Genomic DNA, 17,707 nt, shown 5'->3' with positions numbered 1-17,707 from the left:
TTCGCAGCTATTAGGACTTTTATTATGAAATGAAAACCCCATGACCCGGATGTTTAAACACGTCAACTCAGGCATGTTTCGAAGTAATCACCTATGAAAGTTTACTTAACATCCAGTACAGTAGGTGGCGATAATGCTCCTAAGGAGTTATTCGCCATAAAACAAGAAGAAGAAGAATGTTTCGCAGTAATTCGGTCAAACAGGACATTATAATTATTTAATTGTATTCTTGAGGAAAACTGGGTTAATAAATAGAATATAAAGTATAACTTATTTTTTTATAAAGTTTTGTTAGTCACTCTGGTCCACACTCCAGTATAGTAGGTGGCGGTAATGCACCTTAACGTTGGATGCCACCCGCCATAAAACAAGAAGAAGAAGAAGAAGATGTTTCGAAGTAATTTCTTGTTTTGCATTTAAAATGTAGGTTTTTAATTACATTGGCTGGCGTTCAGATGTATATATTGACATTATGCAGAAGAGCTGGGTTAAGGAATGCCTGGTCGTTATACTGGATTTTTCGTGGACTCTGAAGATTCTTGTATGTGAGGTTTATCGTCCAGTTCACTGGTAGTTTGCTGTCCCACCACTGTAAGCCAGACGGTCAAATGAATGCATATATTTTTTAAACAAATATAACCGAAAGGAATATATTTACAGGCTATTCTTTTTCTTCAGCTGCTCGTAATGTCTTTAGCTGGAGCGCTGTGGTTTGCTGTTCAGGATGATTTATTCACAAACGGAGTGTGTAACACATCATCAGCACCCAGCATCAGCAACATAGCTCAAGACAAACAATCCAGCATCAGTGAGCCCATCTCCGCCTCCGAGACTCACAGTGTCCTGGACGAACTGGACGATCGCTTTATTTCTCAGACTTTACATCTCAATCGACAGTGTTTGCGGTTCGTCGTCGATTTCATCCAGGCCCGTTTAAAGAAAGACGTGTTTGCGCCCAGTCACAGCCTGACCTCCGCGGAAGCCAACGTTCTGGCCACGCTTGCCTACTACGCACAAGGGTCTCTGCCCAGTACAAGCACAGTTCGGCAGGGAATAGGCCAGACAGCAGCGGGCGAGGCGGTGAAGACCATTACCAAACTCTTATCAGAAATGAGTCCCGATTTCATCACTTTCCCAAACAGTTACAACGACCGCATGGGTGCCGCACAAGCCTTTAAGAACTTGAGCGGCATCCCGCATGTGGTGGGAGTGCTGGGGTATCTGCACCTGAAGGTGAGCCCTCCGGTCGGGGAGGAGCTCATGTATATGAACACCCTGGGTTATCATTCAGTCATGATGCAGGTAATATTCGACGTGGACGGGAATCTGTTGAGTCTGGAGCAGTGCTGTCCCGGAGGAACTCCTGAACACACTGTTTGGGAAAATTCAGACATTGGCAGACAGTTCAGCATATTTCAACACGGTCATACGTGGGTTATTGGTAAGAACCATTGAGAAGCAAGCGTAATAAAACTTCCCCTTGCATTAGAATTATGTGTCCTGATTATTTTTCTGAGGAGTGAAGTCAACAAAAAGTTCTAAATCATTTAAAATATAATCACATGTAATGTGATCACTTTTTCTTTTATATATTTGAATAAGTACAGGTCAGAACAAGTGTTTAATTTTTACATAAATATATTTGTTACCCTGAATGAAGATGGAGCATTATTTCACCCATATATTGACCATTTATTTTCACAAAAGTTATTTGAAACATTAAAGTAGACACTTTGCGTGCATTTAATGTGCTTTCTATTTATATAAAGTAACTTCTGTCAAGTTAAAATTGATAATTGTTAAAGTGTTATTTTTAACTTTATATTCATTAAAAAAAAATAAAAAAATAAATATATATATATATATTAAGCAGCACAACCGTTTTGAACATTGATAATAATAATACATTTTTATTGAGCAGCAAATCAGCATATTAGATTGATTTCTGACACTGAAGACTGGAGTAATGGCTTCTGAAAATTCAGCTTTGTCATCAGAGAAAAAAAAATGACATTTTAAATTCAAATAGAAAATAGGTATTTTAAATTGTAATATTTCACAATATGATATTTTTTTTCCTGTATTTCTGATCAGATAAATGCTGTTTTCTTAGTTAGCATGAGACATTGTAATGTGCTCTATTATTAGTTAATTAATTAGTTAAATCCTTTTAAATAAAATATATTGACCATAATGTTCATTTTTTTTATATTACGTTGTTTACTACATTGCTTCCTGTAATACTTCTTGTGGGTCAGTTATGGAATTCAACTATCAGACACTTCTGAATAATAAACATAACTGACCTGCAATACTATGCTGTAAAATGAATAAAATCATGATTTAAAATAAACTCCAGTCAGGAAATGTAGTGTGTTTCAGTTGCCTCTTTTTGTCTTTGTGTCCCACAGGTAGCAGAAGTCTGCATGGTTGTGGACATGTGTTGACACCTGCCGAGGCTTTTCGTATCAAAAGCAACGCAGCCCTGCGATTTAACAAAGCACATGCTCAGCTACACGGCCGTGCACAACAGGTCTTTGGCAGTTTGAAAAGCCGTTTCCAGTGCCTGCGTGACATTGGATCCATTCAGTCACCTGAGTCAGTGGAATGTACCATCAAAGCCTGCTGTGTCCTGCACAACATCTGCAAGAAGTTCTCCGTACCGTTACCCTTAGATTTTAGCGCAGAGCCACTCCACCCACCATCTGAGGTGGTGAACATAATAGCAGAGCAGCCATTTGACTACATGGAAGACACTAAAGATGAAATGATAGAAACGTTTTTTAATATTGCAGAAGATGAAGGCCAAGATGTGACCAGATATGTAAAAGAACAGTTGTGATTGCAAAAAGCCAGAAACCATTAGAGGTTAAACCATGTACTGAATACTATTATTGAAATGAACACAGACAAATGCATGCCAATGCCAGTTGATTCTTCACATAGTTTATTCAATTAATCAATAATTGATCAAAATAAGTTAATGCTAATACAGTAATATTTGTCAACAAGTGATGTGAATAAAAACAAAATATCTATGAAAGACTTTAAATGGCACTCTCTTAATAATACAAGTCTGTTATAAGAAATGGTATTGGAGTGGTACCATGTCTCAGTGATGCTATCAGCTGTTAATACCATAGTGCTTTCAAATACAGCAAAATAGTGAATGATTATCATATTTATATATACACCAAAAGAGTTGAACACATGTATTACCATGGTACCATGTCCAGATGTTAATAAAAGATGTTAATAGCCGGTACTTTTTTTTTTTTTTTTTTTTAAGTTATTTATTTACAAATTGCTTGTGGATGGAAACATGTTATGCCTGATTAGGACATGATGCAAATGTATTCAAAATTTAAAGTTCAGTTAAATTTCTGTTCTTACTAAAGTGCAAAAAAATTACATGACCAGCAAATACCAAAGCAGGTAACGCACAACATTATTTACCCAAATATGTGAAGGCGAATGTGAAAATTACTTAAATTTGACTGAAATTTCACTAATGTGACCGCAACTTAATCTTAAACTCTGATTGGTAATTTAAGAAATACAAAAATGTTTGAAGAATGTTTACACGGCTCTTTCCATATAACAACAGTTTGCAGAAACCATATCTGTGAAGCTCTATAATTTTCCACTTCATGGCAGCTCTGAAAAATCATTATCTATTTTGCATACAGATTTGAAATGATTTAAATCAGGGTACCCAGTCCTGATGTAAATAATTACACAATTATCGTCTTTAGATGAACTATTCCTTTAAAGCATGTTATACGACAGGCAGCTGAGAATACATGACACTGGCGAAATAAAAAAATGGAAAAATACTTTTCTTCTCTGTTAATCTAAAACAAATAGAATTCAACTGATATTAAATGGACCATCTCTTATTTCAATTTTAACAACAAGAACAACAAAAATCTCATTTAAAAGCAATGTGCAAAATAAGCAGCACTAAGTACAGCTCAAAGGAAAGTTTCCTTTCAGAGAGCACAGTTTATCAAGCAAAAATTGAACATTAAAAACAAGCCTATACACAGCTATTTAGTTAAATAAAGACTGGCAGTTAAGTTTAAATGGTAAACTTTTAGTGCTTTATAGCTTAGGCTCAAAATACCATGGCCAGTATCTTTCAGTCTTATTAGCAGAAGACTGTTTAAATAAAATAATAATAATAACAGCATTTTAGTGTTTATAATACCCGTATAATCCAGGCTTTCAGTGTTTATTTATAGAAGGCTGTGTATTTAAAATGGGCCATTGGACCATATGATATGGCTTATATTTCTGCTCATATTTGACTTTATTTTTCATATTCTCTTAATGCTATTGCGTTGACATAAATCATGTCTGAGTTTTCATAGAGAGGCTCTGACTTGGGCACAACTTTGGGTTGTAGAGTATCCATGATGCACTGGTGCAGGAACACATACTGAGACTGTAAGAGTCAGAGAGATAAGCATAAAACACATGAAAGTAAAGAGTGTCTGCCAGGAATATGCATTTCCTTATTTCCTAGTGATAAGATTATTACCTGTAATTAAATAATATGTAGTAATCATAAAAAATACAGATGCCACCCTGTTTGACCAAAGAGTTTTGAAATGTCCTTTGAACTCAAAATAAGCATACCTTGATAACTTGCTAATAGCAAGTGCTGTTATAAATATTTACTACATGTTATTGTGCTTTGCTATTAATTCTGGAAGCTGCTGTCAAGTCTTACCTAATTGTAGAAGTAGCAGTAATATCACTGTATGTATATATGGAATAATGGGGAAAAAAACAGTAAAATTATATTTCTTATGTCTTTATTTTATTGCTATTAGTTATAGAAATTGCAGTGTTTTCATTTAATGTTGCTTAGTTATTTCTGTATTTTATTGTATATATACTTTACTCATTTGCTTGAATGCAGTGAATAAACTTCCAACAGCACACTGGTTGTTAGTACATAAACTTTTAAGTAGTTTGATATTTTAACATTATTATTTGATATATGGTTAGCTACTGGAAAATATACAGTCTCCCAAATGCCACCTTTTTTTACAGTAAAATTCCATTGACCACAGCAGCCTGTATGTGTGTGTGTGTGTGTGTGTGTGTGTGTGTATAGAAATTGCAGTGTTTTCATTTAATGTTGCTTAGTTATTTCTGTATTTTATTGTATATATACTTTACTCATTTGCTTGAATGCAGTGAATAAACTTCCAACAGCACACTGGTTGTTAGTACATAAACTTTTAAGTAGTTTGATATTTTAACATTATTATTTGATATATGGTTAGCTACTGGAAAATATACAGTCTCCCAAATGCCACCTTTTTTTACAGTAAAATTCCATTGACCACAGCAGCCTGTATGTGTGTGTGTGTGTGTGTGTGTGTGTGTGTGTATATATATATATATATATATATATATATATTATTTGGATCCTCCAGGAAAAAGTTAGCCATAACACAAATAGGCTATATTCATCATCAAAATAATCACCACTATGATAATAACAACACCGAGAACCCAATTCTATGCTAAATTGCCAATAAACCTATCACAATAAATGCTTTTTAAAATAATGGATTGAAACAGTTACCTCAGTTTGCACCATTAGTGGCCGGCTGAGTCTCATTTGCTGGACAAATGCTGAAATTCCCACTGCCTTCTCTTTGTCCAGCTGCTGCAGCAGAACATCCAGCGCAATCAGGGTACCTGTCCGGCCCACTCCGGCACTAGAGTACAGAGGTGGTGACAAATACAGAAGGATTAAAACGTTGCTTTATTGATTTAGTCAATGTAGTTATTTATTAATGCTCACTCTTCATATTGCTTTGCTGTCAGCTTTTAGCAGTTGACTGACTGTCATTATTCATGTTTCTGTCAAAAGTTAATGTTTGAGGTGGATTTCAAAGTGAGCAGTGGTCACCTGCAGTGTACAATTGTTGGCCCTGCAGAGAAAGAGCTCTCTACGTGCTGACGGATGCGTCCTCTGAATTGGATCAGCTCCTCTGTGCCAGTGGGTACGCCATGATCCGGCCATGCTGTGAAGTGGAAGTGCCTCACTGTTCGTGTCTCAGAGGTGGTTTTCTGTTATATGCAAATATAGACAGAAATAGATCTTATGCTAATGTGACCAGTAATGTGTTAATATATTCATATTCAAGTTAAATGACTCATATCAGGAGGAATAAGGTTTTTCTTGATCTTTTGAAATGAGTTCAATATATATATTTAAAAAAAAAGCTTTTTTTGAACCATGACAAGTTCACATTTGGTGAACAGTAACTGATGATACAAGTAAAATGTGATAAAGTCTGTCAAAGCTTCTGCTATTTCTGACTGTGTGTAGCACCTTACAACTTACAGCTATTTTTGAAACAGAGGGATAGAAATATATCAGCTCACATTTTTGACATTAAATTCTCGCAGAGTCCAACTTGGAAATTTATCCTCCGATTTCACTGAGACAAGTAGGTGTCCATAAATACACGGCATATATATATATATATATATAGTACGTTCAAATAACTGCACCAAGTGCAGAGGACAAATCTGCTGTAGTGTTAACAATGTTATTACAGAAATTATGCAACCAGACCACTCTGAATATGGTGTTTTACACAAAATTGGAATAAAAATGTCAAACAAACATTTTTTCAGCCCTGATAATTTAATTAAACTTCATGCAACAATAATGTAGCATAATACTATTTCATGCATCACTACATAATGTATAGTTCCATATACTGTAGTGATTATTAAACGAATGGAAGTCAGTAAACACTTCATACAACAGTAAGCAGTCTTCTATTCTGAACATTGCCTTACCCTTCCACTCTCAGTGCAGTTGGTTACCATGACGATGACCTGTGACCTTTTCTCCCAAACCATTCTCCAGAAGTCATTGACAGTGGATGGCAGTGGACCTTGAGCAGCGATATACTGTCTGCTTGCATTGGCGTAGCCCTGATATGCACATAAACAATAAACAAATGTCAATCCACCAGGAACATTTTCTCTGGAGATACAAGCAAGGTAATGCCTTGTGTAATGAATTACAGCTGATGTTAACTACTATGTACTTACAGACATGTAGTTAGCATTGATATAATCAGAATCACCCTCATCATTTGTGGTGAGATGCACTCTAGAGGAGTCATCTTAAAGACAGAGAGAGGAGGATAAAATGACATTTTTAGACAGACACTGTGTGTGTGTGTGTGTGTGTGTGCGTGCGTGCGTGCGCACGTGTGTTTGTGTGGTCCTGGTATTCCCTACATTATGGGGACCAAATGTCCCCACAAGGATAGTAATACCAAGTGTTTGGAACATCTAAAAATGCAGAACATTTTGTGTGAGTCTATGTTTAGGGGCAGGGTTAGGGTAAGGAGATAGAAAATAAAGTTTGGACAGTATAACTATTACATCTATGGAAAATCCCACACAAATCAGTGTGTGTGTGTGTGTGTGTAAACACTCACAGGCTAAAACATTGGAAAATCGGTTTTTGTCCTTGTTTTCAGGCAGAAGAGCTGCAACGCTGGACTGTTCTATACCCACTGAACTCAAGTCCTGTTAAAACATATTCAGTAAAAACATTCTCAACAAACGCTCTGAATATCAAGACTTAACTTGATGATTCTAACATAAAAGCATGTTGGCATTTTCAGCGTGTAAATACTTTGCAACAGTCCCAACTAGGCCTCGTTCTGTTTTAATGCCACTCAAAATAGATAAAAAATAATAAAAATGAAATTTCATATTTGATAAACCCTACCTCATATTCCTCACTGAAACCTCTATTCTCATCACGAATCATGTTTAGAAAATGTTCAGGAAATTTATCCAAGGGAATCAGTCTGAAAAACATTTTGCATTTGTTTACAGTTATATAAGTCACTAATATGACATCATATACAGCAGCCCCAAAAAATATGTAGACACTTTTGGCACACCTAAAAAAAAATGTCTGAATGACATAGCATTATTAATATATAAGTGCATTTTTGTATAAAAACTACTGCACATGACACTTTCACATTTGTATATCTAATCAAACATGCAGTTTCACCTAAAGTTCACATAAAACTGAAAATTATGTTATTGTTTACTCACCCCCACATCATTTCAAACCTGTGTGCTTTTCTCTCTTCTGAAGAATACAACAGAATATATTATGAAGAATGTTGGTTAACCAGACAGTTTTGGTGATCACTGACCTCAATTGTACAGAGAAAAAAAACGAGACATTTCTCAAAATATCTTATATCTTATATTTCTAATGTTCCACATAAGACAGACACGCAGGTTTGGAAATGACAGGGGAGAAATTTTAAGGTGAACTTCTAAATGCTTTGTGCCACTTTATTTTCCAATTTTCTCATATAATGGACTCACACATACTTGTAGTTTTTATTAGGCACTTTTGACTCCACAGGTGGTTTGGGCATTCTAAAGATGAGAAAAAGACATTAGATATATATATTTAAAAAAAAAAACAATACAGCTCGTATTGCATTATATTATGAAAGAAACCCAGACAATAAATAAATAAATAAATAAAAATCATACTTATTATGCTTTGCAGAACCATAGCGGTGCCATACAAAAACAGCAACACAAATAATGATGACCAAGAGGAAAAACACAAGAACACCTGCTATAACACCTGCAAAAAACAAACAAACACTGAACATGTCAATGCAATGTTCAACTAGTATAAATAAATACAAGGTTAAGCTCTATGCAGCTGAAGCCTATGAGGGTTTAAAGGCAGACATTTTCATATATGGGCACATCATCAGAATGACCAAATGCAGAGGACCAAGAAACAATTTCCAGTATTTTCTGGTACCCACCACAGGCCTCTAGGCTTTGTCATACTGTGCAAAATCAACTCCTGCAGTAACTAACTCAAATATTAATTTGTGAGGCTGTTTCACTCATGGCAGCATGTCATTGGTCACTGTTAAATACTGTGTGTTACCAAGGAGACTTTCTTAGCACTGCCATCACATTATGTCAAGAAGCGGTTTGACTTATTGGTATCATGAATACACTGTAGCATTTAATAATCTCGATTACTGTTAATATTGCATGTATTTAATATGTTCTTTAACATTTCAAGTTGTATAAAAAATTATAAAATAGGTAATTTTTGTCCTTTATTTTCTGAACCACATTTTATGCCATAGTAAAACACTTTACACACTACTGGTCAAAAGTTTGGAATAATTACGATATTTTAATGGTTGTAAAAGAGATCTCTTATGCTCACCAAGGCTATATTTATTTAGTCAAAAATACAATAAAAACAATAATATCGTGAAACAGTCTTCAGTGTCACATGATCCCTCAGAAGTCATTTTAATATGCTAATTTGCTGCTCCAGAAACATCCATCATTGTTGTAATATTGTTATATTATTACCAGTGATGAAAACTGTTTTTTCTAATTAATATATTGTGGAAACCATGATATATTACCATACAAAAGTAAAAAAAAAACAATGCAATTTAAATTTTAATTCAGCAGGGATGCATTAAATTGATCAAATAAAATGATCACAATAAGTTCAATAAGACAATAAAGATTTCTGTTTTAATTAAATTATGTTGTCAGTATCAGTATCAGGGCTTCCACAAAAATAATAAGCAGCAAAACAATTCTCAGCACTGATGATAATAATACACATTATTTTACAATATATTGCAAGTCTTCTGAAGTCACATAATAGCAATTGTGTGTGGAACAGGCCATCTTATCCATCAAACCACCATGACAGCTCATGAAGCAGGGTTCATACAGGTTTGGAACAACATGAAGTTGAGTAATAATGACAGAACTGTCCTTTTTAAGATTCATTATTGCTTTAAGTTGTAAATTAACTTGGAATATTCCTGGATATTTTATTACAGATATCTAGACATTAGTTTACCTGCTGGATCTGTTTGGCAGTTGACTGATACTGTTTGACTCCTCATGGCTCCAGAGAATGATGTTGCTGTCACTTCGTACCACTGGGCAGCTTGCAGGCCTTTTACCTCTAACGTTAATGTTTTTTCTGAACTATGTGATTGGTTAAACCTTTGTTTGCCAACATCTACCTGCACCATATTCACAACTCCATATGGAGGATCCCAAATTACAGCCAGGCCATACCCTCCAGAATGATATTTACAGTGGAGGTGAGATACACTATTTGGAACTAGTTTGAGAGAGAAGCAGATGGACAAAAAAACAAAGTCATTATACTGAGTGTCAGCTTCTCAGCGGCACAGTCAAAACACAGCATGTAAACTCACCTAATGTCAAGCGGTGTGAGCACTGTGGCAGCCTCTGTGACTCTAAGTCATAAAACAGTGAAACAGTGTAGCTTTCTCCAGGATATAGGTCTCGCAGATTCACCCTGTTGCCATCTACAGAGCCACTTTGACCATTTCCGGTGCTGTTTTGAGCTGTCACATATGTGGAACCATTCACTTGAGCCTCTATTGATGAGTTGGTAACTATCCAGTTAAAGGACGCACAGTCAAGAGCTGCAGAAAATAAACGAACATATGAATGTCAATTTCAAACTGAGTTGGAGTCTTACTCTTGGGGCCTTAATCTTGGCATAAGTGATACAGGACTTTAGGTAACACTTTATTTTCCAGCGTCGTTGTTACACGTTGTATTTACCATAGTAATAACAGTATATTATGCATAATTAGATGCAAATAACCCCAAATCCTTACCCTAACTTTCTAGTAAATACACATTGTTAATTAATATCACTTAATATCCCTTAACTTCCTGGTCTGGATCTGGTCTTGGCCCATATCAAACATATGTTGGTTGATTATGCTGTGGATTCCTTATTTTTTTTTCAGAATACTGTATGTGTTACCAAATGTGCTAAAAATATCGCTAACACTTTAGTTAACGTTAGTTAATACAATAAGCAATACATTTGTTACAGTATTTATAAATCTTTGTTAATGTTAAATGTAAAAAATACAACTTCGTGTTAGCTAAGTCATATAGTTATAGTTAAGTCAATTAAATAATATTAACAGAGACAACTTTTGATTTTAATTAGGTATTAGTATTAAACTAATTAAAATTATCTAAGATTAATAAACAACTAAAAAGTATTTTTCATTGTTAGTTCGTTTTAACTAATGTCGTTAACAAATGGAACCTTACCAAAATATTGTTTAAAGAGTTCAAGCATTCAAAACCACTTTTTTTTCCATGACTAGCAAGCTGTCAAAACTCAATTAAAACTCATACATTTGCTTTTTAAATAGGTAGATGAATCAAAGTAATGTTATCAAAACTTACTAGTGACATTCTTAAAGCTGTATCCTGTACTTATGACATTGTTCACCACAGTGAAGAGACTAAAACTGTGTTCAGTTCCTGGTGTGAGAGATCGATAAGTATGTGTTAACTTATCAACAGATCCAGTGAAATTTTTCTCCTCTCCCTGCATTTTCAAAGTGTAGTTGTAGATGTCATTATTGTTTAACTTATTCCATGAGATAATCAAATCCGTCTGTGACCGAGTGACTGTAACTTCAGTTATGTCGGATAGAGCTGTAAAGAGAGATTCATTTTCAACAAGAGCTGTTAGTAATTAATACAAATACTGCAGCACATTCTTCACAAATTCATCATTGAGATGGTATGTAGCAGGGTTGTACACCAATCAGAATTGAGTTGATAATTAATTTCAATTCAATCTGAATTTGAACTGAGACAAACCAGAAGAAAAACTGTAATACAAATTTGAATTTTATTTTCCAACTCAATTCAAACCAATTCAATTCAACTGAAAGAGTGCTGTCAGAATTTGCAATAATGTCATTCATAAACATGTTTCATACAAAATTTGGGTTGAAACATCAGACTGATTGATTGATTGATTGATTGATTGTAATCGATTTTTAAAATGCCATCTATAGAAATTTGCTTTACTCAACTAGATCATGATGAGTAGTACGTTATTTTAAAGTCCTATTCTATATGTACAGTATGTACTAATATAATTTATAATAACTATACTAAACCTCGCCTAAACTTAACCCATTACCTTCCAAGAAGTTGCCTTATATTAAGTTATATGAAAATAATATGGTAGACTTGTTGTAGTGCTGTGTATGCTAAATTAAAATCTGTTTTGAACTTAGAGAGTGATGTTAAATCAGCAGAAGAAAAAAAAAGATTTGGTAATTAGAAATTATGTTCTTATTTGTTCTTGTGTTGGACTTATGAAATCCCTCTGTGTTGAATGTTTTTTTTTTACTGCAATTCAGTATATTTCTTTCAGTGATTTCAGTTCAACATCCTGTGTGTTGTAACCCATTCGAATGCCAACACATGAATTGAAAGCACGCTGATTCTCACATTCTGACTTTTGCCCAGTCCTGCTATGTGATCAATTATTAGTATAATCCAAAGAATAGTAATTAAAAAATAAGAGCCACTTACTCGTCATGTTGTAGAAGTTCAATCCAGTACTTCTCAGATCAGCAAACTTTGTGTACAGAGTGAAGCTGTAATTTGTTCCAGGAATCAAATCTGATATATGACATGTTACCTCATTTCTTTCTGCAATGTAATTAATGCAGTCCACCGGTTCATCTCTGTATTCAAGAGTATAGTTGTAAATGTTGTTGTCTATGTTTGATACAACATTCCATTTTAAGATCATGTCGGTGTCATTGAGATTCGCCGTCACCTTTTCAACATTAGATGGCACTGAAACAAATGCAGATATAGTGAGAAGTGTGTTATAAAATGAGCTTGCCGTTTACATACAGCAGTTATTAGATAATCAGAGTGAGTAAGTGCAGTAATGGACCTGTTAACTCTATGACACCAACTGCCAGGTTTGTGACCGTTTTTGGGTCAGCGCTGCACTGCCATGGAACAATTTACAAACTTGGTGTATTTACACTGTTTTTGCAAATTCAGCTGATTCTGAAAACTTAATCCAACAGTTACTAAAACAATAGAAGTTTATCAGTTTTTGTGGTGCACTGTAAAAAATTATCGTGATTTTAACGGTAAAAGACTGTAGAAATGCCACAGTAAAAACCTGTTAAATGATTTACAGTAAGTTTCCTTACAATATACAGTGAATAACTGTAATAGATCTAACCTTTGTTTTCGAGAAAGTAGCCTCAGAGTCAACACTCATAGACTGTGTCTGAAATCACACCCTACACCCTCATTCACTAGTCCCTACATTAGTTCACTATATAGTTCACTAGACCGAGTGATTGAAAACAAATGAGTGAATTCAGACACTGATGAACAGCTGCTGTTAACAAGCAGAATCACTGAAGGAAAGAGCAAGAAACACAGCTACAACTGACTTCCAGTCACAGCCTTAGATGAAATTAACCAAAATAAAACAGCAGAGGAGGATTACACAACTCCACAAACAGCATTACCAGCTTCACTCATTACTAACCAGACTCACTTTATTTATGTCATATATCTACAAAAATGATTTGAGAATTAACCGAGGTTTATATTGTATTGAAAATGTTTTGTTTGTTCTCACCATTTTGGCGATCAGTGGTTGCTTTAGTTGGGCTCTTGACCCTTGACTCTGTGTATGTAAAGCACATTTGTTATGACAAGAAGAGCCGAGAGAAATTGTAATGAAGTGGTTTTGATAACTATTAATGATGATGAAATCATCATCTCATGATCTAATTCACTGATCTCAATTAGTGTCTAATTACATGGGTTGATTTTTTTTGTTTGTTTATGGTAATAATATGACTCTACAAGATATGCTGACAAACTATTGTTAAGAAATTTAAAAACATTTTATGCACAAAACCTTTGGAGCTACAGCACAGTTTAGACACACACAGACATCAAGAATCAGCACATGAATCTCAACAATGGTGGCTATTATTAATATTAAAAAATAAATAAATCATTACGCAATGCATGCTGGGTGCCAGTACAAAACTCCCAGCATGCATTGCAGTATGAACGTTTTTTTGGGATTGTCACCAATCTTGAGATTCATAGGTTGACTGTTGATGTCTGTCTGTGCTTAAGTTCTGCCATAGTTATGCACAAAACCTTTAGAGCTACAGCACCGTTTAGACACACAGACATAGTTCAAAGCTTTTATTTGTGCATATTGTGCTTAGGAATGTTTCACAATGATTGCGGTAGTATCAGTGGTGCAATTCAAGAGTATTAGTTATATGTGACACACTTAATAAGAGATTAAACGTTAGGTGAGATCAGTGAATCAGACTAGTTCATGATGGTCTTGACATCACAGACATCAGTTTTATCTGATCATAGATTCTTTTGGCTTTTCTTGCTATAAAAATGGCGTTAAATAAACACAGCTAATTTAAGCAACCAAAGAAAAACTATTTTCAAAAAGTCAAGGTTCAAGAACCCAACTAAAGCAAACACCGATCGCCATTACGGTGACTTCAAATGAAAGTACAACACCTAAAATCTCAATAAGAGCTTTTGTACACATATGACAGAAATAAAGTCACACGTAATAAGAAGCTGGTGATGCTGTTTGTGGAGCTGTTTAATCCTCCTCTGCTGAGATCTTGATCAATTTAATGTGTTTTATTTTCAGTTGATTTCATCTTTGGCTTTGGCTGTAAGTTGTGTTTCTCTGCTCTTGTTTCTCTTTCCTTCAGTGATTCTGCTTGTTAACAGGTGTTCATCACTAATGCTCAATCCTCATTTAATTATCTCATTAACTTCAGTGTCACTTCAACACTCTGTAATGTGGACACATATAAGTGCTCTTTAAAACTGAGGATTTTGCTGTGGGATTAAAGGGGTTAAATGTGTGAGATGAAGAAAAACACACTGTGAAATGTAGCCTTCCGAAAGTAGATGCATTTAGGAATCTTTAAGATTACTTACAACAGAACAGCAATGCATTTTATGGACGACCGTTTCGTGAGCCTAGGAGAGGAGGTAATTCTGATTTTGCTTTGACAATCTGGCGCTTCTGAATCAGCGACTGTAAGTATGTTTTGTTACTAGTTTAAGTATTTGCTATTGACTGTTCAAATGCGGAGTTCTGCACATCGTATGTGTGTGAGAGAGAGTGTGAAAGAGAGAGAGCAACAGGGTCACATCACAGTGGAGTCAGCTGTCTTAACCGAGGCTTGTGTACTGCAAACATATACCAGCTTCATCACTGTGTATGTAACGCTTTTCTGTTCCCCTTTCGGGCTCTGTCTTTACATTTATTTTGAAAGCTGACGCTCGCGATTATGGTAAGGGGCGTTACATTTCTGACGAGTGCTTGCGGTGTTCGGCCAATCACAATGCACTGGGTCAGCTGGCCAATCAGAGCAGACTGCGCTTGTCAGAAGGAGGGACTTTGTAGAAAATGAAGCGTTTGAGAGAGGCGGGACATAGAGGACCTACAATAATGTACAGTATTTGAAAAATAATGTGTTTTTTTAACATTAAAGCATGTCAACATATTCTGTTACACCAAATACACAAAATAATAATCTTTAAAAAAGCATCATATGACCCCTTTAACTGAAATATACTGTTAATTTAATTTACGGACGCAAACTGTAAAAACAGTAGATTACTGGCAACCACGGCTGCCGGTATTTCACCGTAAAATCAAGAAAAGAAAACAGCAAAATACTGTAAAACCTAACAGTCAACTTCCTGTTGTGTTTTGTGGGTCACCATTGTGCTGGAGAGCAGAGCCTGTGTTTAAGTCAAGGATGGACAGAAGAGCACTGATGCTATGCTGCTTGTTGCTTTATTTAAAGGCAGTAACTGTGTAGTTACTGATGCAGTGAGAATCTCTTCTATAGTTTAAATTACACATGAACGTGTACTACTGTTATCTGCGAGAGATTTGAGTTGAATTGATGCTTTTAATGACTTTGCTTAAATCAGTAGATTTTTCTTTATGGCTTTAAGCAAACCAATATGCTTGCACTAGATAAACAATATAAATTTTAGTTTATAATTAAATGCCAATTGGCCAAATTAAGTGCAGTCGGTTTCTGCAAATAAAATGAGTTAACTCAAAGGTTTGCATATTAACATTGTATCAGTTAATGAAATACAGTTTTTCACTGTAAATTTAAACAGTTCTGTAAAACCTAAAATGTTGCTACCGTATTTTTCACAGTAAAGTTCTGGCAACCACAGCTGCCGGTATTTTACCGTAAATTTAACAAACTTTTTTTTACAGTGTAGCGTACTACTAAATGTTAACTAAAATTACCTTTTTTAAACGCAATGCCAAGTAGCAAATCATGATTCATGCCTATTAGCTATTTTATAAAAAAAAAAAAAAGAGGAACAAACTCTTCAATATGACCTGTTCAAACCAGCTTCAATAGGAAATACATTAACACAAGAAAGAGAACTGTACTCAACAGGCCATTTTTATTGGGTATTTAAGAACCAGAGATAACAGAACTTTGTTTCTTTGTAGCTTTCCAGATAATCAAGCTCTGAAGATGTCAAATGAGTTGGTACATTTGTAGTGTTGTGCAGTTTTTAGTCTTAGATTAATATTCATCAGGGTATATGAGGAAAACATTACGTGTGTGTTCAATATGTTTGATGCAGATGAGCAGATGGTGTCTGAACTTCAAACTACCCGTTCACAAACACACACATACACAAGATGACTGAAATATTCTCCTTTTATCCTAGGCACTCCTCCAAATTAAGCAGTTTGAAGAGGGGGGAGGAGGTGGTCACTTTAAAAGCTTTTGTGAAGAAATCCATCCTCAGACAACAAGCCAATTAGCCTAACAACCACTCAGAAGGATTTCAGACTATGTTATTTTACACAACTGACTGAGGCCATTTAGGTTAATACTAGTCAGCCAGATTCAACATGAGAGCATAAAGAAAGAAAGGTCAGAGGTCAGCATCATACATGTGGTAACTTGTGTTAAGGTGGAGAGAGACCTCTTAATAAATGAAAGAATGCATAAAAATGTATTATACATTAGGGTTGGGTACCAAATGTAACCGGTATGTACTAGAACCGAATCAGAACGCAGATCTCGGTGCCTCATTTCGGTGCCACTTAAATGCCTGAGCGATCGGTTGAAATATTTGGTTCTCTGAAATGGATGTAAGAAGCATGGGCGTCGCTAGGCCATTTTTAGCGGGGCTATAGCGATTAGCTCCATAAACTGTACACAAATTTGTGATCGCCTCAGAGTCAGTCCACTTTAAATTTCATATGAAAACGGCGGCAGACTTCGTCTCCTCCCCGTCTTTCAGCGCGCTCTTCAATCCGCAGACCGCGGCGGCACAGCGCGAGTGGACTCAAACAGAAACAGAGGGCACAAGGTGTGTGTTTATCGATAGATTGTTATAATATCTTTATCTGTGCAGTTCTTTGTCATAAATACAGTTTACAAAAGGTCACGAGGGAGCAATCGAGCAATCTACTGTAATGTTTTCGCTGCGTTCAACCCTCATCACACCACAGCTGTTTCCTCCAGCGAAAATCTAGCCCTTAACACATATGAATGCATACTTTATAAAACGATCATGTTGCTATTTTCATTTGAAAATTTTATATTTAATATAAAACATATTACAGTGCATGTCATGTGGCATACCATACAATCATTCACAGAACTGATTAAAGACAATGACAGACAGCACTCAGTCAATTCACTAATTTTAACTAAATATCAGTGAT

At 35.3% G+C, this 17,707-nt stretch overlaps 2 protein-coding genes across 2 annotated transcripts in view; one reads left to right on the top strand and one right to left on the bottom strand.

Annotated features, from left to right (window-relative positions):
• Window positions 1-363: 363 nt before the first annotated feature.
• On the top strand, window positions 364-3,257 carry LOC107678472 (putative nuclease HARBI1). The gene is made up of 3 exons (XM_016473751.1): window positions 364-591; window positions 679-1,441; window positions 2,412-3,257. The coding sequence occupies exons 2-3, from the start codon at window positions 688-690 to the stop codon at window positions 2,840-2,842; spliced, it is 1,185 nt and encodes a 394-aa protein (XP_016329237.1). The 5' UTR covers window positions 364-591; window positions 679-687; the 3' UTR covers window positions 2,843-3,257.
• Window positions 3,258-3,334: 77 nt separating this feature from the next.
• Window positions 3,335-17,707, bottom strand: part of LOC107678462 (receptor-type tyrosine-protein phosphatase H-like) — a 23,774-nt gene continuing 9,401 nt past the window's right edge. The window contains exons 3-16 of the mRNA XM_016473739.1: window positions 12,481-12,750; window positions 11,332-11,586; window positions 10,311-10,544; window positions 9,944-10,213; window positions 8,567-8,674; window positions 8,410-8,443; window positions 7,784-7,865; window positions 7,488-7,578; window positions 7,093-7,166; window positions 6,818-6,972; window positions 6,412-6,520; window positions 5,933-6,093; window positions 5,603-5,738; window positions 3,335-4,447 (exon numbers count right to left, since the gene is read on the bottom strand). Coding sequence (XP_016329225.1) covers window positions 4,313-4,447; window positions 5,603-5,738; window positions 5,933-6,093; window positions 6,412-6,520; window positions 6,818-6,972; window positions 7,093-7,166; window positions 7,488-7,578; window positions 7,784-7,865; window positions 8,410-8,443; window positions 8,567-8,674; window positions 9,944-10,213; window positions 10,311-10,544; window positions 11,332-11,586; window positions 12,481-12,750 — 2,114 coding nt within the window. The 3' untranslated portion in view covers window positions 3,335-4,312. The remainder of the gene's footprint in view (window positions 4,448-5,602; window positions 5,739-5,932; window positions 6,094-6,411; window positions 6,521-6,817; window positions 6,973-7,092; window positions 7,167-7,487; window positions 7,579-7,783; window positions 7,866-8,409; window positions 8,444-8,566; window positions 8,675-9,943; window positions 10,214-10,310; window positions 10,545-11,331; window positions 11,587-12,480; window positions 12,751-17,707) is intronic.

Source organism: Sinocyclocheilus anshuiensis, unplaced genomic scaffold (genome assembly GCF_001515605.1).
Source record: "Sinocyclocheilus anshuiensis isolate Anshui unplaced genomic scaffold, SAMN03320099.WGS_v1.1 scaffold1781, whole genome shotgun sequence".
In the NCBI taxonomy this organism is placed as follows: domain Eukaryota; kingdom Metazoa; phylum Chordata; class Actinopteri; order Cypriniformes; family Cyprinidae; genus Sinocyclocheilus; species Sinocyclocheilus anshuiensis.
This window is presented reverse-complemented; position numbering and strand designations above follow the sequence as displayed.